This window comes from Oxyura jamaicensis, chromosome 18, assembly GCF_011077185.1.
Source record: "Oxyura jamaicensis isolate SHBP4307 breed ruddy duck chromosome 18, BPBGC_Ojam_1.0, whole genome shotgun sequence".
NCBI classification, from domain to species: Eukaryota; Metazoa; Chordata; class Aves; order Anseriformes; family Anatidae; genus Oxyura; species Oxyura jamaicensis.
This window is the reverse complement of record NC_048910.1, coordinates 4,653,025-4,665,898: the sequence shown is the minus strand read 5'-3', so window position 1 is coordinate 4,665,898 and position 12,874 is coordinate 4,653,025. Positions and strand designations below refer to the sequence as shown.

At 38.4% G+C, this 12,874-nt stretch overlaps 1 protein-coding gene across 11 annotated transcripts in view; it reads right to left on the bottom strand.

Annotated features, from left to right (window-relative positions):
* Nucleotides 1-1,161: 1,161 nt before the first annotated feature.
* Nucleotides 1,162-12,874, bottom strand: part of TNRC6C (trinucleotide repeat containing adaptor 6C) — an 82,493-nt gene continuing 70,780 nt past the window's right edge. For 6 of the 11 annotated variants that reach the window (XM_035342103.1, XM_035342095.1, XM_035342102.1 and 3 more), the window contains 5 exons: nt 10,016-10,132; nt 7,334-7,528; nt 5,877-5,947; nt 5,024-5,163; nt 1,162-3,824 (listed from right to left, as the gene is read on the bottom strand). In XM_035342103.1, the coding sequence (XP_035197994.1) occupies nt 3,464-3,824; nt 5,024-5,163; nt 5,877-5,947; nt 7,334-7,528; nt 10,016-10,132 (884 nt within the window). In that variant the 3' untranslated portion in view covers nt 1,162-3,463. The remainder of the gene's footprint in view (nt 3,825-5,023; nt 5,164-5,876; nt 5,948-7,333; nt 7,529-10,015; nt 10,133-12,874) is intronic. The other 5 variants (XM_035342104.1, XM_035342097.1, XM_035342100.1 and 2 more) reach the window with 3 other exon arrangements.

Here is a 12,874-nt window from a genome sequence, read left to right as displayed (position 1 = left end):
TATTTAAAAAAATAGTAGGGGATAGGAAGGGGAAGCGGTTCACAGTAAAAAAACAACTATGGCAATAACTGTGCAGCATTGGGGCAGTATTGATACGGGATAAGATTTGCAGAACAGGCTGCAGACTGGAAATTTTAGCTATTTAGGTAACAGAACTGACCCCCAAATCTAGTTTTGGTGATTTGTAACTATATCATACTTGCCAGCAAACTGCAAACTTAAGAGTTGGTTGGGTTTCTCCCTGCTCAGGGGTCTTTCTCCTTGCACGCACAGCTCATGGCAGAGTAGCCCAGCGAGAGAAAAGACCCCCCAGCAGAAAGCTGGGCTGAAGCCCCAGTGCTGGCGGAGCTGTTCGGTGCTGTGAGCTGCTTCCTCAGTAATCCAGTTCTTCACGAGTTACTTTCCTTCTCAAAAGAAGTGCAATGAGTTATACTGTCCAGACTCAACCACTGGAGACTTGGGATAAATCATGCTTTCAGTATAAATCACCGTAACGCCACCGAGAAGTAAAGAACTGGTTTTAGGGAGGTGGGAGGAGAACATAAGCTCATCTTTAGGCAAGGGAGATGGAGCAAGGTTGTGTCCCTCCAGGAACCTTCTGCGATTTGCCTGCTACACCTGGTTAGCTATTCAACTCATCTCCCTTGAGTTCAAACCTGAAAGGCCAAACATGAAAGTATTTTTGTTTCTTTCCTATCTTATTTATGGGTTATCTGCCCACCTCATAACATTTAGTAGAACTGGCAATTTTGATATAGAGACATTTAGGTCCAGAAAATGGGAAGCTACAGCGTGACTGAACGGCGGAGCTGGAAAGGAGCCTTTGGCCGCCAGTCCCTCAATACTCAAAGTGTTAGCCATCAATCTGCTGTATTATCAAATACATGAATAAATGAGAAAAACATAACAAAAACTGATTACTGCTTTTTATGCATCACTCTTTTGGATGTGATATGCAAAGCATTCGTGGTACAAGCCATCATCAACAAACACATATTCCAAGTGTGTGACTCACTTACAGGACTGATTTGCCTGGCTTTACACTTAAATCTCATTAATATTGAAGGTATTAAACTTCCTCCATGAAATACCTTATGAGATTTTACTTTTTCTTTTTTTTTTTTTTTTAGCATCCCCTGCATAAAAGAAAAATACACATTATTTGAACAGCCAAGAAAAAACTGCAATTTATTAAGTTTCAAAGAATCTTCGTACTCTTGAAAGCAACTTTCGGTGCATGTTCTTTAACAATCACATTCTATGAGGAGAAAGAACATTAAAAGCCACAATTGTTTGTTTGTTTGTTTTTAATCTCAGAGTTACAGACATCTTTAATCCAAAAGGAAAGGCAAAAAAAAAAAAAAAAAAGCGCCCCCAAACAAAAACCCACCCCACCAAACCCTAAACAGAAATTTTCATTCCCAATTTCAAAATATCAGGAGTTTTTCTACAACTCAATGCTAAACTTCAGCATGAAAAATTGTATGTAAACACGCACATACACACATACATATTTTATATAAGAGTGTGTGTGTATATATATATAAAATATATATATGTAGGAGGCGTGTAATGGCAATGAGATGCAATTACTCTGAGGAAAGGTTATTCAGCTAAATACACTACTAAAACTTGAGAAAAAAACAAGTCTTGAACCCAGTTTGTGCATAGTTCATGATCCTCTATAAAACCAGCTTTTGTTAATTTGCAATCTTGCAGGACCCTTTAAATCTGATAAAACCATTAAAAAGCTAATCTTCCAAAAAAAAAAAAAATGTAATGCACAAGTTTCCTGATCCAAGCAGGCAGGGAGCACAATGTTCATATAATTTTTAAAACATACTTGAAGTGTATGTTATTCCATTGTCTTTCTTCCTTTCAAAACAATCAAAAACATTGATCTTTTTTTAAACATAAAGCAATTTTTTAATATATAAAGCACTCTTCAAACATCTATTTCTTTTGAGTCCATTATTTGGTAAATATGTAACTGCTACACATTAGATTAGGTATTTTCTTCTTTCTTACTGTCTTTTTTTATTTTGTTTTTTTAATAATATCTTCAGTGCTAGGAGTTGGGTTTTAAAAATACATGAAATGGTGTGGAGTTGCTCCTCGGGAAACCCGGCTTTCCTGAGACATCTTCCACCATGTGCAAGATAGTGATCACAAAGTTTTCGCCACTTTGACGAAGAGGAGGAAAACAACAACAAAAATAGTACACAGCAATGGCCAAAGAAAAGAATAATACAACAACACTGTTCAATCCCAGAGCTCTGAAGTAGCATATCTTCATTCTGAAAATAGTTTTCTTTACGATGGAAGTCTTTTTTTTTCTTTTTTTTTTCTTTTTTTTTTTTTTAATTCCTTTTTTTATTTTAAAGTTTGAAGGAGAAAAAAGGTCTGTAAACAGGTGAGAGCCAAAACTCCTGGCTCCTCCAAAAGCAGTCAAAACCTATGTCCAAGTGCTTGTTTCTGTTCCTGCTTGCAAGGGAACTATCCACTCTTTACAATTATCTATGGCCACAGTTCAACAAGAGTATTTTTTTAAACTTTATATTCCGAATGGAAAAATGGTGCAATACTCCGGTAATAATTTTCTTGTATTAGTCCACAATAAAAAGCCGCTAAAGGTAGATATACATATTATTCTCCAGAGATACACACTGTAATTTTTAAAATGCTGTAAGAGTCCTTGAGTAAACATTTACACGTGAATTGTCGCCGGCCCCTTCTATCAGTTTCTTTTTTTTTTTCTTTTTTTTTTTTATTTTTTTTTTTTTTTTTTTAAACTTTTTATATTTTTGGGATTAAAAAAATGACATGAAAAAGTAATGAAACAAGGGTAATGTGCATAGGCAGATCCATGGGAGTAGTGGACACAGAGAAACCCCAGCCCCCGCCCGCCCTCCCCCCATTCAACCTGTACAGTCAAGAGTTACCATTCAGATTCATTACTTTTCTGTACCAATGGTAAATATCACACTTCACCCTTTCTGATTATTGGGTCCGCCTCTGGTAATGTGCATAATAGTCACAGGCTCATTTTAAATAGGCTTTCATTTCCCCTTCCCCCCCCCCCCCAAGTTGATAAAATAACCCTTTCCAGCCCAAATTCTGAAAAGTGCCCTTCATGATAGACCTATTCTAAGCAGCTTTTATAGTTTGTTTTTAAAATCACCATACAAACATAAAAAGACAACATAAAACAAAAAGCCATGAAAAAAATAAAACCTGTCATTAGCATGTGACACTGACCAAAAGTAGCCCATACTGTTTCATTAACAGTTCACAAGGACTTTGCAGTTTCATATTCGATATTGGACAGAGGTACTAAAAAAGGGCTGCCAGTCTGATCTGTTAAAGCTGGGTTCTTCATCAAGCCCGGGACTGGAAAGGGTTACAAATTTTATTTTTCCTTTAGTGCTGATGATTGTTATTTCCATTTTGTTTCTCTCGTTTCCTAGATGGACTCCCCACTGAGAAGATCACCTGGAAGAAGAGTATTCAGAGGTGTGGGGCTCCCGATAACTCTGCCGTCGTCGGTGCTGGGGGGTCCCCAGAGGCTGCTGGAGTACTGGGGCACCCCACCCCACAGCAGGTCGCTGCTGCCCTTGCCCCCCAGGCAGGGGCTGTTCCAGTGGCCGGCGTCGCCGCGCACCAAGCCGTGCGAGCCGCCCGCCGAGCCCAGGCGCGTCTGGTTGCTTCCAGTGTTGGACTGCCAGCTGGAGGTGGGCGGCAGGGGCTGGCCTTGTGCTAAGAAACGGTTTACTTCCTCTTCACCAGCAAACTCGGCCAAGATGGTAGTGTTTCCCAGGACACACCTAGGGACAAGAGCAAAAGGCGACGTGAGACGAGGGGTGCAGGCTGCGCTTTTGGAGATATCCGACATTTCTGCATATCCGTTACCCACCCCGTGTTAAATTTGAGTTGAAGGATTAGGCCAAATCTGCTCACTTTTAGGAATCCCATTCTCTTGAAAAAGACTCCTCTCTACTATTTCACATTTACCTGTCTGTATCGACAGGCACACAAAGCCACGTGTGGAGACTACCTCATTTAGCCAACGTACATCGCAGGAGACAGTCTGCTCTCTAGGCTTGAATTTTCATAGAATTTTAAATTAATTTTCAAGAAGTATTTAATCACTGCTCTTCCTAATTTACATAACAAAACCCCCACACAACTTGAGAGAGAGTGAGTGAGCAATTTCCTTATTAAATCAGATGGGAGGGATGGGATCTGAGCCTGTTGACTCTGCAATGTATTTTCCAGCAATCAGCTCCATGTAAACATTCATCTGTGAAACAGTGGCTGATATCTTTAATACTGTCCTGTTGGCTTCCACAAATCCCACTGTATTTTGCCGTTGTCGCTCTGCCAGCAGCCTAAAGGCACACATTGCTATGCCTTTCTGTCATTAAAAAAGGTTTGTCCTGTTTCGTGCCAGCAGTGCAACTATAGGTATGCCACAACCTATTAAAAAAAAACAACTAAATGGAGGCCTTCCAAATCACTGATATAATACGGACTTTAGTATGTACATATTTAATACAACTACTCATCTTTAAAGTCAGATATCAATTTCTCATTTGGCAGCATTTCTTTCACCTGATGCCACATTTAAATTGATGTAACTGAGATGGGTCAATTTTTCATCCCCAATCAGCTCTGAATGCTGCTTCATAACATTTTATTAAGGAAAGGTCCACCCTTATCGTTTGGGCATAGAGCAAACTATTTCCTCTACAACCAGTGTTTTAATCACACTCATGCTACAAATGTTGATAAAGAAATTTCCTTTCTAAGCAGACAAGTATTCTTTTCAAACATCAGTCTTTATATTTTTAATCCTTCCTAACGTCACTGATTTTATCACTTAAAATTCTCCAACTCTTGTGGACTACACCAGTTAGTCCCATGGATTTTAAAACAGCTAAAACTGCTCGTTTTGTTGCTTAAGAGAACAGGTTCCGAGATAAAAGTAGCTTCGTAACAAAGGAAAAACAAAGCAGAAACGTACATATGCAGAGACTTTTGGGCCTTGGCTGCTTCTTCCTTGGAACTGTATCGGACCACAGCATTCCCTTGTGTCAGGTTCAGGTGGAATGTTATTAGAGGGCCATGCTGCAAACACAGTGTCCGCAGTGTGGAACCATCAATCTGGTAAGAGAGAAGGGGAAAAAGATTTATCTGTGCTTTTGTGGTTTCACTTCAGAATTATTGCCAGCTGAACAAGTTTTAAAGCTACAGACTAAGCAGGTGTGAAAGGAAAAAATATGCTTGACTTCCATAAGAGGAATTTAATTACAGACTTATCACTGTCTTCATTGAGTGTGACATCCTGTCTTTTTAAGACTTCCCTGCAGTCCAGTGCACAAAACTTCTCCAGTTATGTGACACAAGTTATTTTTACAATCAGAAGTCTACAAATAAGTTGAAGAAAAAGCATTGCTCATAAATTTAACTATTTTTTCCCCAGGATTACTTTGGATGCTTTGTAACTTACGTTCTTCCTTGTGAATGATACTACAGGGAGGACTAGAGGATTTGACAGACTTAGAAGAAAAACAAAACCCCACAGAATATGCAGCTTTTATACCTCTGAACCTGCAAGACATTATTCACCTCTAAACTTACGCATACAGAAGTGGTGCATACTGAATGACTAATTACATGGTCTTAAAGCTCATATTTGATTTGACAGCACTTTAAAAACTTAACAGATTGCCTGCAGAAGACAGACAATTGGAATAAACGCAGAATAATTATTTTCCCTTCAAACGAACCAAATTACCAAGGTTGATAAATGTTCTTATCATCTCTCAAATACGACAGGTCTCTTTCCATAACTAGTTATGTACAATTCTAGTTACCTGGGGTGTGAGGTTTCGAAGAACCAGCCAGCTGCTTGTTCTCCCTGAGCTGTCAGTACTCCATGCTGAACCTGAAATACAAATTCCACAACAAAACATTTAATCATGATGTGGAGAACATATTAAAAGAAGAAAATTCTTCTGGAATCACAACATACTAGCAAGAGAAATTGCTACCATAAACAGATCTTACAGCAGTTACTCACATCTTGATTTATTTTCTTCTTTGGAATGAAAGGTTGCCAAAAGAAAACCTGTTTTTGTTACATTTAGAAGATCTGTGGCATTTTTCACATTCCCACAATAACTTTGGGATGCAGGTACGTCACTGCAATAAACTGCGTCTTCAGGTTACATTAAAATTACTTTGGAAGAAACATTTTAAAAGCAATTCAGATGTCCAAGCTCAGATTGCTGGTTGCTATTAAAGATTTTTATAGCTCTGCAACACTCTGCTATTTTGCCAATGATAGATTAATGCATATGACTTATTCAAAACAGGTATTTCTGCACTGACAACGTTCTGATTAAAGATACATGGGTATCACCAGCAAAACCTGCTTTTCCAACCTCAGCCTGATGTTTTACAATGAGAAACTGTACAAGCTTGGTATTTATTAGCGGCATTTGAAAAACTGCAGCACTTCTGTAGTCACATGTGTGACCACACCGGCTTCAGACAGAGTTCTGGTACTAACAGTATCTGGCCAGCAGGCGGGGCTTTGGTGAAGAAAACATTCAAAATAAATGGTAAGAAGAAGGTTTAATTTCCATCTTAGTGAAAGTATATTAATAAAATATTCAGCTAGATAGAATATGTGTAATACTTGCTTTTGAAGCTGACAATACTTCACAGACAAATATGATGCATACATTTATATAGCCATAATTGTGGCTTCTCACATTAGTATTTAAGCAAAATAATGGTATCTAAAAAGGAGTCTGCATGAAAAAAATTGAGACATTCCCTGCGGGTCCTGAAATGCCATCAGGTCCTAAATGCTTCACATCCACAAACATGTTCCATGTTAATTTCATAGGATGATTCACTTAAAGTCTTGTAGGACTTTAAGTGAATCACAAAACCACACATCAAACCACAAAAAGTGAATCACATCAAACCACAAAACAAGAAACACTTAAAATCTATTTTAAAAATAAGAAAACAGGAAAAAAATCCTAACTGTGAGTAGGAGTGAAAGTATTTGGCAATTCACAGGTAAAATTACTAATATGACAACCTGAAAGATGACAGCTTCATTTACAACCTATTCTAACTAAAATAAACAAACATGAGCTTCATCCTCACAACGGATACGCTCTGCTTGTATTAAACCTCAACCATCTGGAGTCTAATACGAAGCTGCGGGGCGTCTCCCTGTTGTGAGACAGAACAACAACAAACAATTACAAAAGGAAGGCACTGTGGTGCTATACGATATAGAAGTCAGGAGTACCGGAGGAGTAAGAGCTGGTCCAACCCAGGGGACTGGCACCCCATGTAGATGATGGCTTGGTGTTTGTTAAGCCTGGAGGAGGTCTTGTAGGAGCAGTAGTGTTTCTGGGTACCTTCCATAGCTCATGGGATAAAGAGGCTTGTGTGTGAGAGATTGGGCCAGAGGACCACGTAGACTTGATGTCTGACAATTTACCTGCAACAGAACAAAAGAAATTAGTGTATTTTCTGTTAGCAACAATGGTTAAATCAAATAGGATGGGCAGTCATCAAGCTTCTGAACTGACTAAATTCTTCCAATTTTTCAGGAGAGAAAAGAACACCATTCTGCAGCAAGTCAGAGATACAAATCCTATATAAATGAAACCTGCTTACACTGCTATTCACATTTTCAAAGAAATTTGTAAGTAATGATTCTAAAACCACCTGCTTTGTATACAGATCCTTCTTTAAAAAAATCTATTTTGCTTTCGTGTAAAAGTCAATACATGACGAAAGACCAGAAAATAAGTATTTGAAATTTAATTTCATCAAAATTATAACTTCAAGATTCTCTCTTAAAGACTTTAGAACCTAACCACTTTTTTTTCACATAACTCATTGTATCTAATATAAAGTAAGCAGCATAACCATATGTTCTTCTGATATATTATTAAAATTCCAAACATCAAAGACCAGCAAACATTCTATTTCAGAATATTCACAGTAACAGATACTTTTTTTTCAAGTGTCTCTGAGAAACTGAAGTCTTCAGAGGAGTAGACCATTTTGCAATCTGTCAACTCTTTGAAACTTTTTACTGTTTGGTTTATTTCCTCAATCAGTAGTTAAACTATTTTAGTATTGTTACCATCAAATCAGAGCTTTATAAAATAGAACAAAACCCAAGAATAACGAGTACTGTCTAGCTGTGAGAGGCACACAAAATTGATTGAAATTACAGATACTAAACCAAAATCCTTTATTCACCATTAGACTTGCACATCTCTGCCTTTCTTCCTTGTAACAACATAAGTTATGAAAGTCAAGGGTACAATTTCCTTGCCATGCCACAGTCCCCCCATTACCGCCATTAGCAGCACACATTTTGACTGGAATTGGCTGAAATGGTGACGTTGCTGCATATTCTGCTGGACCAAGTGATACTGTGCTTATGTTGGCTCAATGTTTTTATTTTGGCAGCAGGCAGTAAGAAAATACTTGTTCTGACAATGTTGAAGATACATAAATCCTGTGAACTTTTTAAAAATCAGATTTGAACTGCCAGATTCATCTTGTATTGAATCAGTGCTTTGCAGTAGGTAGTCATAGCAGTCTTTGTATGAGGAACCTAAACCCTAAAGACAAATTTACCAGTCACCAAATCACAGCCTCATGTTATACACACACACAAAACTGTTCCTATTTATCTGTATCATCTAACTCAATGATTTCATACTGAATCATAGTAATTCAAGTGAAAGGGTAACTGCTCTCCCATCTTCTTGCAAACTGGTGACAAAAATAATTTAACAATGATGATCAAGACATTAACAGAGGTACAACGGGTGTGAGTAAGGAGGAAAGTCTGACTTTCAGAACTCAGAGCAGCTCAACCTGCAATGTAGCACATGATGCATGCACATTACCACAGATTAGATGTTGCTATCTCACTAATTCCCATGGGGTTAACACAAAGATTAGATGAGACTGCAAAAAATAAAAGCAAGTAAAGCAGAAATGCATGACAGATAAAAGAAAAGCAAGCCATTCCTTTCTTTTCCTTTTAATAGAGTAAAACACTTCAAACAAAACCTTTTTCTTTGCTACCTGCAGCATGACCTAGAGGCTGTGGCTTCTTTTATTCAAAAAAGTGTAGAGTATTCACTGATTAGATATGAAAGTGATAACATAAACCATGCAACAGCCGCTACACATTTTTATAATGGGACACACTGGGTATTTATATAGTCGGTTTGCAAGCTAATCTTCTATGATTTGCAAAGAGAGATACCTCAGAACTTATAGCTCATTGAAAAGAATGGGGCAATTTGCATATTGTTTACACCATCTACAAGCTCAGGCATACAGGTAAGCATCACACTTTGGAATGACAATTAAAAGACATTTAAGCAGGTGTTTTGATCTGCTTAATTAAGGGGACACATGAAGAAAACAAGCCTGCTCTAAAGAACAAGCTTTCTTCACGAAGCTTTCTTCAATAGTTAAATAAAGAGCCCCCCAAACCAACCCCATTCTGAGGCAGAGTACCTCCTTGAGGAGCAATTAAACTTTCTCCTAAGCTGAAGACATTTTACTGCTAACAGTGAGTTTGTTAACAAAAAATTCCTACCAGCTCTCACTGGAAGGGTCTAGTAGGGGAGTTACTACAGAGGTCTTAGAAAATAGAACATTCCTCTGCAAAGCTGCAATGGAAATAGTCGTTAAGACACCTCGATGCCAATACAGAGTGACGGCATGTGGCATCAAGTGGAGTAAATACATTTTTCCTTAGCACACTTCCAGGCATAGCATACGGTGCTCACCACTGAAGAGCTGCCAGGAGAGCTGCCTACCTGGCACAGGACTGAAAAATGTGCTCCTGTCTATAGTAGCACTACTGCAATAACTGGGAAAGCACTTCTCCTAGGGCCTTTTCTCAGAATGCAGGGGAACGTGAAAGTAGAAAGGCCGTTTTTCGTACCTGCAATGCTAGGTGCGGATGCAATGCTGCTGAAAGAGCTACTGTAGCCGGAGGCACTAAGCGGCCAGGCACTCGATGAAGGCAGCGTGGCATTCTGAGATGATGTTGGGGATGACCCTGCAGAACCAGCAGAGAAGCAACTAAGAAAGATGGGCATAATGATGTTTGGTGTGACATAAGCAAATCTATTATGTGCAAATACAAACCATGCAAGGCATTTTCCTTAATCAGCCTGGTCTCAGAAGTCTAGGAATGAAATGTTACAGAAAGCATGATAAAGTGAAGCCGAAGTCTTTAGTAGAAGAGAAAAGAAAGCTGGCACAGTAGTAAATGTACTAGCGCCTATGCAGAAGATAAATTCTGCATTTCGTTTAAGATACGCGACTCTAAAAAATCAGCATTAAACTGTTTAGTCTCAAGGAACAGGCCTCATTTATAAAGGTGCTTTGCCAGCTGACTTAAGCGATGGCAACTGTAGATGAGCATAAATGTATATGATAAACTAACCTCTTACCATGGGTGATTTGTCCTAAATTACTTGAGGTGAGCACTTCTCCTACATTCTAATGCCCACAAGCATCTTTAGATTTTTGCAGGCTTTCAGTAAAGCAAGGATATATTTCACCAATCTCTTCTCAAACTAATAACATTAAACGAAATAGCCTGAAACCATCTTGGTAAATCATTTACAATCTGAGGAGCTATCTAAGCATACATACAATTTCCTTACTGGCAGCAAATGAAAGAGACAGAACATAAAAAAAAAATATCTTCATTATAAGGGCCAGAAGAAGTCAAAGTATTCTTTCTAGCCACCAACAAAATTGTGTATCCCAGGTGACTTATCATTCCAGACATACACAGATATACTGTGATACCAAAACATCTTTACCTGACTAATAAAACTATAGGTGAGTTCTTTGGAAGAAGACAGAGTGGTGTACTGAGGCAGAAGGCAGAAAGCAAAAAGGACATTATCATCCCTCACAGCTCAGTAAAAATCACAGGCTATGCACGTTCACCTGGAACAGAGACCAAGCAAACTTTACCTTATCCAGACTCACTGTGCTGCTCTCAGGACACACTAATACAGACATCAGTCTCAAGCAAAAATAACTACATCAAGGCCTTCTCTGGAAATAATCTATTCCCCATGCAGACACCTCTGAGGAAGGCTGGGGAAGGGAATTATATCAGATTCAAAGGCCTATATGCTCACAGAGCTGAAAGCAGCCCTGGTTCCACACAGCTAAAGGCTTTCAGTTTGTAGTAGATGATCCTGCAAAGCATCTTTAGCAAATAGGGCAAAACAACAATCAAACCAAAAGCTTAGGTTTTATCTGTTTCTAAGTGTACAGTGTATAAGTCACAGTCTAGCCCTGTGAATGGATCTCAGCTGCATTAATACAACCTGTGAACTTCAAGCTGTAGTATTCAAAGACAGTCTTTTTGTGTCAGCATGTCATGAAAATCCAATTTCATTCGAAGGAGTACTGACAATAACAGATAATTTTACCCACAAGCAAACACCAGGATACACAAGTATAAAGAAAAAAACAAAGCAACTATGTTTTTTATTAAAATTAGATTATTTATATTAACAAGATAAAGGGAAAAAAAAAACACAATGAGGAAAATAAACATATTATGAACCCCAGCAGTCACTGCTTTTCACAGGGTTTTGTCTCCTAGCAGCCTGTTTACCTCTGCAAAGATCATCTGTACTGACCCTCTACAAGTGTTGTAACTATTTCTTCATTCCACAGACAGACTGTATACCAGCAGAGCCTATGTAGGCTTCCATTCCACGAAGAAGTAAGACCTGTAGTAGATACCATTTCACGTACAGGTACAGTTCTGTAGGGCTATAGCTTTGGCCCAAAGGGAGTATTTCTTGGGTACACCATATCTGAACTCTGGCTGAATTATGTCTTTATACTTTTTTATTTAGCACTGTAAAGATAACTTCAAACGACTGAGGTTGTCTGTCCCTTGAAGTATATCTGGGTCATTAGAAAGCTAATTCAACGTTACTCATGCACAAATACTTCATAGTTCAGTTTAAATAAATACAGCTTTCTGGTAAAAGACAACTCAAAATCATTCAAGGCAATGAAAAACACTCCTCCTTTCCCTCATATCTCACATCCTTTCACGTGAGCTAACATGCTCAGAGCTGGAAACTAGTTTCTGATTTAATTTTGGCTTATAATCTATGCACACATCACAGATGTAGCTACTGTAACAAAATCCACATTTTTAACCCTGACAGGTCCTTATTGATAACCTGATTATAATACCCCTGATGCATGTTGGAGTGCTTTCATAGAGTACAGATATCTGGCCTATTACGGCACACTGATCACAATTAAACCAAGCCATCGCTCCATCGATCCACTTTCAGTATATCTAGTTAGTTAATAGCATAATCCCACTGGTTTACTGTTTTAGAGAATACCCTTTTAATTCTGGGATAAACAGTGTCAGGACAAAGGGAACGGAAATGGCACTGAGAAAGTCTAGTCTACAAGTTAATTCCCCCTTTTTCTTTTCTTTGATGGGTTTTGGATATAAAACAAAGCCACAGTTATTTATGCATGACAGAAGACTGCTGCCTCAGCTACAATTGTGGAACTTTTGTATTGTGCCTTCTTAAAATATTTCCTGAAGTGCAAAGAATTTGGTCAGTATGGAGAATAAAATCTTGTTCAAAGTGAAGTGGTAGGAATTACACATGTTACAAAAAGCTTTTGTGGTCACTGGAAGTTATATTGCATATCCCAACCCTTCCCAACATAAAAATATTCACGTTCCCAAGGAAAACCAGAACCTTCATAGTCCAATATTTAGCTAACGTAT